Raw genomic sequence first — 13,037 nt, forward strand, 5'->3', positions numbered from 1 at the left:
TCAATGATTTAAGCAAATAAAGGTTGGGCTATTAATTGGACTTTTACGGTGCCCTATTTCCCCATACACTCCCATCCATTACTGTAAGAATCCTCCTGAGCTGTGCACCTCTCTGTTTTCTCAACTCTATTTCTCCGGAGCGTACGGGTAGCCTCTAAATGAAGAGGAGGAGAGAGGAGAGAGGAGGAAAACACATGGCTGATTCCTTCAGGTTCAGGAGCTTTACACAGTCTCTTTGTACAGACACACAGACACCCAGCACACTGACGTCGTACACAACAGCTTAGCACTCATACAACATTTACACTGTGGGCCGACAGGCAGGCAGAGAGAGAGGCAAAGCTACCGCCATTCTGGCAGCAAATACGGCGTGTGTGTGTGAACGTGCCTTTGTGAGTCCTTGAACCTCTCTTTAGGTGTGTGTGTGTGTGCACGCACAGGTGTGTGCCTGCGTGTGTGTACAGGAGCGTGTACGAGCCTTTGCGTGTGCATTTGAATGTGTGTGCATGTGCCAGTGGGTGCCGGCGTCTGTGAGTTTCTGTGTGTGTGGGAATGAGAGAGAGAGAGAGCGAGAGAGCTACTGTACAGAGATTTAGAGAGATGGGTCAAGGGTCAGGAAGTTGGGAGAATATCACACAGAGTAGCAGAGTGGAAATCAATAGGGGTAACTATAAAAAGGGCCCGTATTCTCCATGGCCGGAAAGTGTGGCAGAATAAGTAGTATGTAAGAACCCAGTAGTGCCTGCCTCTGAGGAAGGCTTTATAGTGTCCACACAGAACAGGCGGCATCTATATGTTGATATTTAGACTGAGTAAGTAAAGACACCCCCATATCTACGTCAATTCGCCATGTCCAGTCAAGACAATCAGGAATTGTAGCGCTGAGTCAGAATAGACTGACATACTGGACTCGTCTTTACAGCAATCACCATGTCCAGTCAACAAGATAGCCGGCTACCACCCGGTACTCAACCCTGAACCTTAGAGAATGCTGCCCTATGTACATGTGCATCCTGTTTTACCCACTTCATATGTACATACTGTATTCTAGCCAAGGCTCATCCTACATAACTACTACTGTACACACCTTTTCTATTCATATACTGTCCATATACTGTTTATATACTGTCCATATACTGTCCATATACTGTCCATATACTGTCCATATACTGTCTATATACTGTCCATATACTGTCCATATACTGTCCATATACTGTCTATATACTGTCTATATACTGTCTATATACTGTCCATATACTGTCTATATACTGTCCATATACTGTCTATATACTGTCCATATACTGTCTATATACTGTCCATATACTGTCTATATACTGTCTATATACTGTCCATATACTGTCTATATACTGTCTATATACTGTCCATATACTGTCTATATACTGTCCATATACTGTCTATATACTGTCTATATACTGTCCATATACTGTCTATATACTGTCCATATACTGTCTATATACTGTCTATATACTGTCCATATACTGTCTATATACTGTCCATATACTGTCTATATACTGTCTATATACTGTCTATATACTGTCCATATACTGCCTATACATACACCATGCACATACATTTACATCCTGCGCTCTGGTCTGGAAGCCACATTCCTGCAATTCTATGTATTTAAATATATATATATATATATATATATATATATATATATATATATATATATATATATATATATTTAAATACTGTATTCTCAACGTAGCTCATGCTAATATTTCTACTACTGTAGAATGCATTTTAGGTACACTGTTTATACACAATGCATATTTATTTATATACTGGATTCTTGACATAGCTTACTCTAATATATCTACTGCTATACATATCATTCTTAGTATAACTGGTGTAAATTCACCCGTTGTATATACAGTACATATAGATCATTTCGATTACTGTTACACTGCTATTTAGATTGTTCATTGGATTCGTTCCGACATTTCAAGATTTCTTCATTTTCTAAATTATTTGTGCACTTTTGACATCTTACTACACTGCTAGGGAGCTAGTAACATAAGCATTTCACTGCACCCGCTATAACATCTGCTAAACTGTTTACCTGACCAATACACTTTGATTTGATGAGAAAGAGGATCATTTACACTCATCATTACATATACGATGCCAGCTATTGATTTTGGTCTGTGAAATGCGTGATATTGTGATATTCAAACGATAATGTGATATTCAAACGATAATGTGATATCCAAAGGACAATGTGATATCCAAAGGATAATGTGATATCCAAAGGACAATGTGATATCCAAAGGATAATGTGATATCCACAGGATAATGTGATATGCAAAGGACAATGTGATATGCAAAGGATAATGTGATATCCACAGGATAATGTGATATGCAAAGGACAATGTGATATGCAAAGGATAATGTGATATCCAAAGGATAATGTGATATCCACAGGATAATGTGATATGCAAAGGATAATGTGATATCCACAGGATAATGTGATATGCAAAGGATAATGTGATATCCACAGGATAATGTGATATGCAAAGGACAATGTGATATGCAAAGGATAATGTGATATCCACAGGATAATGTGATATGCAAAGGACAATGTGATATGCAAATGATAATGTGATATCCACAGGATAATGTGATATTCAAAGGACAATGTGATATTCAAAGGACAATGTGATATCCACAGGATAATGTGATATGCAAAGGATAATGTGATATCCACAGGATAATGTGATATCCACAGGATAATGTGATATGCAATATGCAAAGGATAATGTGATATCCACAGGATAATGTGATATGCAAAGGATAATGTGATATCCACAGGATAATGTGATATGCAAAGGACAATGTGATATCCACAGGATAATGTGATATCCACAGGATAATGTGATATGCAAAGGACAATGTGATATGCAAAGGATAATGTGATATCCACAGGATAATGTGATATGCAAAGGATAATGTGATATCCACAGGATAATGTGATATGCAAAGGACAATGTGATATCCACAGGATAATGTGATATCCACAGGATAATGTGATATGCAAAGGACAATGTGATATGCAAAGGATAATGTGATATCCACAGGATAATGTGATATGCAAAGGACAATGTGATATCCACAGGATAATGTGATATCCACAGGATAATGTGATATGCAAAGGACAATGTGATATCCACAGGATAATGTGATATGCAAAGGACAATGTGATATTCAAAGGACAATGTGATATCCACAGGATAATGTGATATGCAAAGGGAAGCTGCTTATCTGTCTCCTTTGTGAATCATTGTGACCACTACTAAAGCAAGCTCTATGCCTCATCTTTCTAGTGACATCAGACGGGACTGAGATCAGGGGGCGAGATTAACAGTTAAGCTCGGAGATCAGATAGTGACCTCATACCCTGACATCATACATTTACTTAGCTAGAACTCCTAACCACATTTACTATGTATTGTAAAATGTGATATGGTATCATTACAGTACTGACTACACACAGGGCTGAAATATACTTCTGGGAACAGAAGGCACGCAAACAAGCCACTGCAACTGATATCTCTACAGTGATCAGTGGCCTGAGATGTCGCTACCCCGTCTCCCACACACCCTCTGACTGTCCATTAGTTTGACACAAAATGATTCTCCAATCTGTCCCATTAAACGATAGCTGGCATGGGACTCTGGATGGACCGATGGAGATGATTCATTATTAATGCCATCATTAACGCTAGCTCCTTTTATTGATCACTCGCTGGCATGCAGGCTGCTGGAGCAGCAGGCCCTGGGAGGGTTGGGGGCCCCCAAATGAAGAGCGCCACTCCTGTTTGATGCTACCAGACATAACTCTTACAGGATGGATGGTGAGCTGTGTGTCTCCAGTGTGTCTTACACAGCTACGCTGCTCATACATATGATTAACTCTGGGCTCATTTGTTCAGATCGATGCCTACAGCTCATTGGAGACTAGAGCTTGGAGATCAGCACAGGCCCGCCTCTCAACTTGTAGTGTACTCAAGGTTTAAAAAAGCTTCGAAAGGTTGTAATTTCCACTTAAACATTTCAGACTTGACAACAACAAAAGAATGTATCAACCCGTACAAAAATATCTATTAATCGAAAACGCACATAATAATTTGCATTTCCTGTTGCTGCAGCGTTAAGATAGTACATCTGTAGGCAGCTATAGTTTTTATTCGATGAAATTGAAATAGATTTCATCCTCGTCTTCGGGGCGCAGAAAAACCCTGTTTAAAATGTTATACTAGCCTAACCCCCTGAACTAAATCTATCAATCAAACTCAAATCCGAGCATGACGTAAATCAAGATTTGGTAAGGACACAAAAACAACAGTATAGTTTACTCCCTGCCAGCGTTTGAGAGGTGAGATGAATGGTGCAGTTCTAGCGTGGGTGTTCCTCTAGTGAGGCAGCGCCGCACGTCTTCTACAGCAGGGCCATGGTGGAGCACAGCACTAATGATGCTGTTCCTCAGTCTGGGTAGGAAGGAGAGGCAGCAGCAGCAGCAGCAGGCCAGCTGCCTCTATTTCTACACTGAGATAGAGACAGAAATGCTTTGGCTGGAGCCTGCTGTCTGACTGACAACAACACACCCTGTTTCTCCTTCACTCTCTCCTTCACTCGCTCTCTCCCTCTTTCCAGAACTCTCTCTGTCTCTCTCCATCGCTCTCTCTTTATCGTCGCTCTCTCCCAACTCAGTCCCTCTCTCCATCTTTTTCCCTAGCAGTCTCTCTCTCCATCACCCCTCTCAATCCCCCCCTCTCTCCTCTAATCTACTGTCATGTTGTAGAGCGAGAGAATGTATGTGCACAGCCTGTGGGCTTTGGTGCAGGGAATGCAGTGTATGGTTGTGGTTGTATGAGTGTGTCAGTTAAGAACAAATTCTTATTTACAATGACAGCTTAGGAACAGTGGGTTGTCACCTTGTCAGCTCTGGGATTCGATCCAGCAACCTTACGGTTACTGTCCCAACGCCCTAACCACTAGGCTACCTGCCGCCATATGTGTGCGGTTGTATGTGTGTGGCCGTATGTGTGTGGTTGCATGTGTGTGGTTGCATGTGTGTGGGTTGGTTTCCTTTTACCAGACAATCTTTGTGCCACGATGGCAACCTCTTCTTTGTCAACGCAAAACTTTCCTTCACAACAGCTCAAAATCCTACAGCCTCATGTCAAGATGACAGTTTCTTTTTTCATATCTACACGGGTATATATAGTAGCTCTACGTGTGTGATTTAGAAGAGGTATGTTCAACCCTGGTTTCAGTTTACTTTAAGACAGCATGTGTGTGTATGCACATGACAGAGGGGGAACAGAGTGTCTGTGAGTGCAGGTGCAGGGATGTGATTATGTGTAGGTGTGATCCAGTGAGTGCAGGGATGTGTGTGTCTCTGAGCCCTGCGATTAAAGAGGGTAAATGCTGTGTGATTGCTACCTGTTGGCTACAGAAAGAAGTGCATTTCCCCCATCGGCAGCTGAATGCAGCCAATCAGCCGATGGCTGCTGTTTGTAATGGCTGTGGAGCCCAAAGCAGTAGACTTCAGTTAGAAACAGCCTCTCCACTCTGGGATTCACTATTCAACCTCTACATGAAGGAGGACTAAACACCACACACACACACACACACACACACACACACACACACACACACACACACACACACACACACACACACATACACACACATACACACACAGACACACACAGACACACACACACACACGTCCCTTGAGATCCCTTGCAGTTGAGTGTGTTTCACGGCCAGGTATCACGGGGTCTGGGTTGTGGTGTGGGTCCGGAGATGGCAGAACAGGCCGATCCGTGACCTGCAGATCTCATCCTAGTGGGTCAGGGATGACCATCCTGTGGACAGGGTTTGTTGTAACACAGTATGTGGTCCAGGATTTTCGCACCGTATAGCAGGGTAGGGATGACCGCATACTTTAGGGGCTCCCTCTGGTCGCGGTAAGCCAGCCAGGGTGACTGTTTAGGGCACCTTTTATAGCCTCCTCCACATTCGGGGTGAGCAGAGTGGCTCCTTGCGTGCTGCTCAGTGGCAGCTACAGCTGCCGGGATGCACTCCTGCCTAATCCGAGTGCATGATAACCTTGTAATAGCTGCCGCCTTGGTGCTGGGTTGTGACTAGGAGCTTCCAGCTAACACTAGCCCGCTCCACTCGCCCTTCACATCTCCCAAGGACTTTGGATGTGTGGCGTTGAGCTGGCACAGTTTCAGTTGAGCGCATATAGTTATTTACGTTGGGTGTCTGTTACACACCAGTCACAGCACAGGGCTTAGCCAGGGACAGAGCCCGGGTTCAATGGCAAAGCAGGAACCGAGACGGTTCGGAGTCTTGAAGCGCCGTACCAGAGCCCCGTTTTTCCAGCACGTTTCCAGGTGGTTTCAGACAGGCCTTCGTGGTAACCACGGCGGCCCGGGTGAGCAGTGCAGCGTAGCGGCGTCACCCACCATACTTCACCCTGTCTGGCAATCCTGTACTTTGTCTGTTCCCACCACCCACGTTGTGGACGAGGGGGTGTTTTTTTTATGTCAAAATGAAAAGTTCTCTGACTATTTGTTGTTCTGCACCGGTAGCTCTACGTGTGTGTGGTGTGTGATTTAGAATAGGTATGTTCAACCCTGGTTTCAGTTTACTTTAAGACAGTATGTGTGTGTATGCACATGACAGAGGGGGAACAGAGTGTCTGTGAGTGCTGTTGCAGGGATGTTATTATGTGTAGGTGTGATCCAGTGAGTGCAGGGATGTGTGTGTCTCTGAGCCCTGCGATTAAAGAGGGGAAATGCTGTGTGATTGCTACCTGTTGGCTACAGAAAGAAGTGCATTTCCCCCATCGGCAGCTGAATGCAGCCAATCAGCCGATGGCTGCTGTTTGTAATGGCTGTGGAGCCCGAAGCAGTAGACTACAACAGACAGTCTGCATGGTTGCTTTGCTCACACACACACTTGGTCTGATGTCTTCGACATGTCCTGTCCAGGGTGTGTGTATGAACCATGTGTCCGGCTGCTGCGGGGCGGGGGTGAAGGTGAGGGTGGGGGTGAGGGTGTGGAGGAGTCGCGTCAGACATATGGGTTTAGCATCAAACCTGATTCTCACTGTCTCTGTGACTCTGATAATGATACTGACCGATGTACAGAGAAACAGTCAAGAGAGAAGAAAAGGGAAAGAGTGGAGATAAGGACAGAGAGAGAGAGAGAGAGAGAGAGAGAGAGAGAGAGAGAGAGAGAGAGAGAGAGAGAGAGAGAGAAAGAGAGAAAAGAGAGAAGAGAGAGAAGGAGAGAAAAGAGAGAGACAGTCTTAATGATCCAGTTTGGACTCTCTCAGACAGAGCCTCAGCTTATGCAGTAGTGTGTATGTATGTCACAGGGCTACTGTGGCCTTATAGGCTTCTGTTATACAATAGCATCTCTTTGAGTTTAACAAGGCTGTCTCTCTATGCTACAAAAATCCTGTCCTCATTATGCGTGGTTGTGTCTGTGTGTGTGTGTGTGTGTGTGTGTGTCTGTGTGTGTGTCAGTGAGGGTGTGTGTCAGTGAGGGTGTGTGTCAGTGAGGGTGTGTGTCAGTGAGGGTGTGTGTAAGTGTGTGTGTGTGTGTGTGTGTGTGTGTGTGTGTGTGTGTGTGTGTGTGTGTGTGTGTGTGTGTGTGTGTGTGTCAGTGAGGGTGTGTGTCAGTGAGGGTGTGTGTGTGTGTTTTCTAGGAGGGATTATAATGAATAATTCATTTACTTGATTTTCTGAAAGAACTGAGTAACCGTAGGGTGTGAATTTGTTTGTGCGTGTGTGTCTGTGAGGGTGTGTGTGCGTGTGTCTCATCTGTTTGACCTCAGCCATGTTGATATTTTGTTCATGGATAAAGGTTTGGTCCCGGTTGATTACTACCCGCTAGACCTTCCACTCCCACCCCTGGGTTGGGAAAATGTTGTCCACAGGACACACACACATATTCTAACCCAGATAAGCACACGAGACACACATTCAAACTGGTAGTTTCACTGACCAGAGTTCTCGTCCACCCTCTCCTCCACTGTGTGTTCTTTCTGGTGGACCCACTCGCTGTTACACTTGAAGTAGATCTGTGTGGCGGGCGTGGCCTTGCAGTAGAGATTGACAGGTTTGTTCTTGACGATGTACGCCTCCTCGGGCTCCATCAGGAACACTGGGAGGGGCTCCGGGGGGTCCGAGGGGAAGGTCTCTGGGAGATCACCCAATCCCATGTAGTCATCATCATCTCTCACTGCAGAGAAAAATAGAGGAGGGAGGGAGAGAGAGAAGTGAGTAGAGAGAGAGAGAGAGAGAGAGAGAGAGAGAGAGAGAGAGAGCGAGAGAAGGAGAGAGGGAGGGAGGGAGTAGTGGAAAGAGGGAGGATAGAGGGTTAGAGAGAGAGAGAGAGAGAGAGAGAGAGAGAGAGAGAGAGAGAGAGAAGGAGAGAGGGAGGGAGGGAGTAGTGGAAAGAGAGAGGATAGAGGGAGGATAGAGGGTTAGAGAGAGAGAGAGAGAGAGAGAGAGAGAGAGAGAGAGAGAGAGAGAGAGGAATAAGGGAGAGGGAGAGGTGGACATATAACAAGGCAACAGTGTGTTATTACCATCATCTTTGCATGGGATTATTGTATACCACTCTGCACACTGTGGCATCCCTATCTATCCCTATATTTGATAGTCTGGAATGTTTACACAAGTGCATTTTAAAGCCCAGGAAGTCTCTGGGATTCCTCCCAGGCAGACAGGATTTAAGGACCGGCCTGGCTGGCCTAACCACATGCAGCTAATGCTGACTCTACTGCCAGGGAATGGGAAGGGAGAGCAGAGGAGAAGAGAGAAAATGAGAACCAGAGTTCATGGGTTGAGAGGGAGGAGGAGGCCAGGCTAAACGTTCTCTCACACACACAGCCGATCTTACGACGACGACCCCAGGCTTTTGGCCCCGTTTAGTCCATTCCTGGGATAGTTCAGCTGCAGACATATATACGCCTCCCTGTTATTACACCTGTCTTTCATCTCATACTGTCTTAAATGACACATGCAGGGGAGCGCACACGCGCACGCACACACAGGAGAGCACACACACACACAAACTCTGGCTAAGTTACCGACTCTTTAAAGAGAGAGAGATGAAGCCAATTCTCCATTTATTACCTCCAGAACTGTTCTATTCTTACCATTGAACCGGTCGACATCAATTATAGAGAGAGAGAGAGAGACAGAGCGAGAGAGAGATACGGAGACAAAGATAGAGAGAGAGAGAGAGAGAGAGAGACAGAGCGAGAGAGAGATACGGAGACAGAGATAGAGAGAGACAGAGCGAGAGAGATACGGAGACAGAGATAGAGATAGAGATAGACAGAGACAGAGACAGAGAGAGAGAGAGAGAGAGGGAGAGAGAGAGAGAGAGAGGGATGGCATAAAGGTTTATCAGCGTCATCAGTAATTCTTCGCTGTCCCTTAATCTCTCTTCTCTCTCTCTCTCTCTCTGGTGTGCGGACATGCTGGAGCCTTGTTGTCTGACAGCCGCTGCCAGGTCCCCCTGACAGACGCTGCTGCAGTCTGAGTAGTAAATAGTGCCTGTGTGGATATCTATCTGTCTCTTCTAGCTAATGTCCAAATGTTATCTCCTCCCTCTCTCAACCACAGATTGCAGCTGATCGCTCAGAAAATAAAGGCAGGAGGAGCCTTCAATCATCCATGTGACCAGGTTAGTGTGTGTGTGTGTGTGTGTGTGTGTGTGTGTGTGTGTGTGTGTGTGTGTGTGTGTGTGTGTGTGTGTGTGTGTGATTGTGTCCAGAGCAGTGCGTCTGCTTTTCATCACCGAAGGCGCTAAATCACTCCTCGCTCTCCTCAGCTCTTGATCTGGTGCTAATTGAGGAGTAGCAGTAAACCCTGAGTGACCTCTAACCCCTAGCTGTGACCTCTTTTCCTCACAGGTGTGTGTGGATGGATTGAGTAGTCAGCACTCAGCCCGACAGGCAGGAGAGAAGAGCTGTGCTGAGTGATGGGTTCATTCATTTCCATATTTATTTTAACGGCTTATAACTAACTACACAAGGGCAGTCACTATTTTCCATCAGGGCCATGGCCCACTCTATACCCAGGCCCAAGGACCCTGACACAGGAACAGTGGAAGAAAAGCCAGGAAAGTCATTAAAGACTCTGTTATAGCCTCCTTTCACACTTCATTCCTACTATCTCTCCATCTCTTTTGTTCCCTCGCTCCCTCTCTTTTCCCACTGGGGTTGGGAGATCAGAAACTAGCATCAAGGAATTCAATGTTGTTGCGCGCGCACACACACACACACACACACACACACACACACACACACACACACACACACACACACACACACACACACACACAAAACTCTCAAATTCAAAAACTTGCAAAGCGCAAGAAATAATGAATATAAGGGAATGAAACCAGCCCTCCAGTGCAAAAAAAAAACACATGACAAAATGAAAGACCCCGACTCTTACCCAATCTGCCGGGCCCTCGCTGTCTAGTCAATAGAATATAGAGCAACAACAAGCTCAGAGTAACAGCACTATCTTCTCCAGATATTCTCCAGATCTCTCTCCTTCCCCCTCTCTACCCCCTTTTCTATCTCTCCCGCTCTCTCCTTCCCCCTCTCTATCCCCTTTTCTATCTCTCCCGCTCTCTCCTTCCCCTCTCTATCCCCTTTTCTATCTTTCCCGCTCTCTCCTTCCCACTCTCTATCCCCTTTTCTATCTCTCCCGCTCTCTCCTTCCTCCTCTCTATCCCCTTCTCTCCTTCCCCCTCTCTATCCCCTTTTCTATCTCTCCCGCTCTCTCCTTCCCCCTCTCTATCCCCTTCTCTCCTTCCCCCTCTCTATCCCCTTTTCTATCTCTCCCGCTCTCTCCTTCTCCCTCTCTATCCCCTTTTCTATCTGTCCCGCCCTCTCTATCCCCTTTTCTATCTGTCCCGCTCTCTCCTTCCCCCTCTCTATCCCCTTTTCTATCTGTCCCGCTCTCCTTCCCCCTCTTCTATCTGTCCCGCTATCTCCTTCCCCTTTTCTATCTGTCCCGCTCTCTCCTTCCCCTTTTCTATCTGTCCCACTCTCTCCTTCCCCCTCTCTATCCCCTTTTCTATCTGTCCCGCTTTCTCCTTCCCACTCTCTATCCCCTTTTCTATCTGTCCCGCTCTCTCCTTCCCCTTTTCTATCTGTCCCGCTCTCTCCTTCCCCCTCTCTATCCCCTTTTCTATCTGTCCCGCTCTCTCCTTCCCACTCTCTATCCCCTTTTCTATCTGTCCCGCTCTCTCCTTCCCCTTTTCTATCTGTCCCGCTCTCTCCTTCCCCTATTCTATCTGTCCCGCTCTATCCATCTCCCTCTCTACCCCCTTTTCTATCTCTCCCACTCTCTCCTTCCCCCTCTCTATCCCCTTTTCTATCTGTCCCACTCTCTCCTTCCCCCTCTCTATCCCCTTTTCTATCTGTCCCGCTCTCTCTTTCCCCCTCTCTATCCCCTTTTCTATCTCTCCCGCTCTCTCCTTCCCCCTCTTTATCCCCTTTTCTATCTGTCCCGCTCTCTCCTTCTCCCTCTCTATCCCCTTTTCTATCTGTCCCGCCCTCTCTATCCCCTTTTCTATCTGTCCCGCTATCTCCTTCCCCTTTTCTATCTGTCCCGCTCTCTCCTTCCCCTTTTCTATCTGTCCCCTCTCTCCTTCCCCCTCTCTATCCCCTTTTCTATCTGTCCCGCTCTCTCCTATCCCCTTTTCTATCTGTCCCGCTCTCTCCTTCCCCTTTTCTATCTGTCCCGCTCTCTCCTTCCCCCTCTCTATCCCCTTTTCTATCTGTCCCGCTCTCTCCTTCCCACTCTCTATCCCCTTTTCTATCTGTCCCGCTCTCTCCTTCCCCTTTTCTATCTGTCCCGCCCTCTCCTTCCCCTTTTCTATCTGTCCCGCTCTATCCATCCCCCTCTCTACCCCCTTTTCTATCTCTCCCACTCTCTCCTTCCCCCTCTCTATCCCCTTTTCTATCTGTCCCACTCTCTCCTTCCCCCTCTCTATCCCCTTTTCTATCTGTCCCGCTCTCTCCTTCCTCCTCTCTATCCCCTTTTCTATCTCTCCCGCTCTCTCCTTCCCCCTCTTTATCCCCTTTTCTATCTGTCCCGCTCTCTCCTTCCCCCTCTAAATCCCCTTTTCTATCTCTCCCGCTCTCTCCTTCCCCCTCTCTATCCCCTTTTCTATCTGTCCCGCTCTCTCCATCCCCCTCTCTACCATCTCTCCTGCTCTCTCCTTCTCCCTCTCTATCCCCCTTTCTATCTGTCCCGCTCTCTCCATCCCCCTCTCTAACCCCTTTTCTATCTCTCCCGCTCTCTCCTTCTCCCTCTCTATCCCCTTTTCTATCTTTCCCGCTGTCTCCTTCCCCCTCTCTATCCCCTTTTCTATCTGTCCCGCTCTCTCCTTCCCCCTCTCAATCCCCTTTTCTATCTCTCCCGCTCTCTCCTTCCCCCTCTCTATCTCCTTTTCTATCTCTCCCGCTCTCTCCTTCCCACTCTCTATCCCCTTTTCTATCTGTCCCGCTCTCTCCTTCCCCTTTTCTATCTGTCCCACTCTCTCCTTCCCCCTCTCTATTCCCTTTTCTATCTGTCCCGCTCTCTCCATCTCCCTCTCTACCCCCTTTTCTATCTCTCCCGCTCTCTCCTTCTCCCTCTCTATCCCCTTTTCTATCTCTCACGCTCTCTCCTTCCCCCTCTCTATCCCCTTTTCTATCTGTCCCGCTCTCTCCTTCCCCCTCTCTATCCCCTTTTCTATCTGTCCCGCCCTCTCCTTCCCCTTTTCTATCTGTCCCGCTCTCTCCTTCCCCCTCTATATCCCCTTTTCTATCTGTCCCGCCCTCTCCTTCCCCTTTTCAATCTGTCCCGCTCTCTCCTTCCCCCTCTCTATCCCCTTTTCTATCTGTCCCGCTCTCTCCTTCCCCCTCTCTATCCCCTTTTCTATCTGTCCCGCTCTCTCCTTCCCCCTCTTCTATC

General features: G+C 46.7%; 1 protein-coding gene across 2 annotated transcripts in view; it reads right to left on the minus strand.

The window, feature by feature from the left end:
* The window catches only part of LOC139408778 (unc-5 netrin receptor Cb), a 186,299-nt gene that overhangs the window by 76,450 nt on the left and 96,812 nt on the right, over nt 1-13,037 (minus strand). For both annotated transcript variants that reach the window (XM_071153093.1, XM_071153094.1), the window contains exon 2: nt 8,053-8,289. In XM_071153093.1, coding sequence (XP_071009194.1) covers nt 8,053-8,289 — 237 coding nt within the window. The remainder of the gene's footprint in view (nt 1-8,052; nt 8,290-13,037) is intronic.

This window comes from Oncorhynchus clarkii, chromosome 5 (genome assembly GCF_045791955.1).
Source record: "Oncorhynchus clarkii lewisi isolate Uvic-CL-2024 chromosome 5, UVic_Ocla_1.0, whole genome shotgun sequence".
In the NCBI taxonomy this organism is placed as follows: domain Eukaryota; kingdom Metazoa; phylum Chordata; class Actinopteri; order Salmoniformes; family Salmonidae; genus Oncorhynchus; species Oncorhynchus clarkii.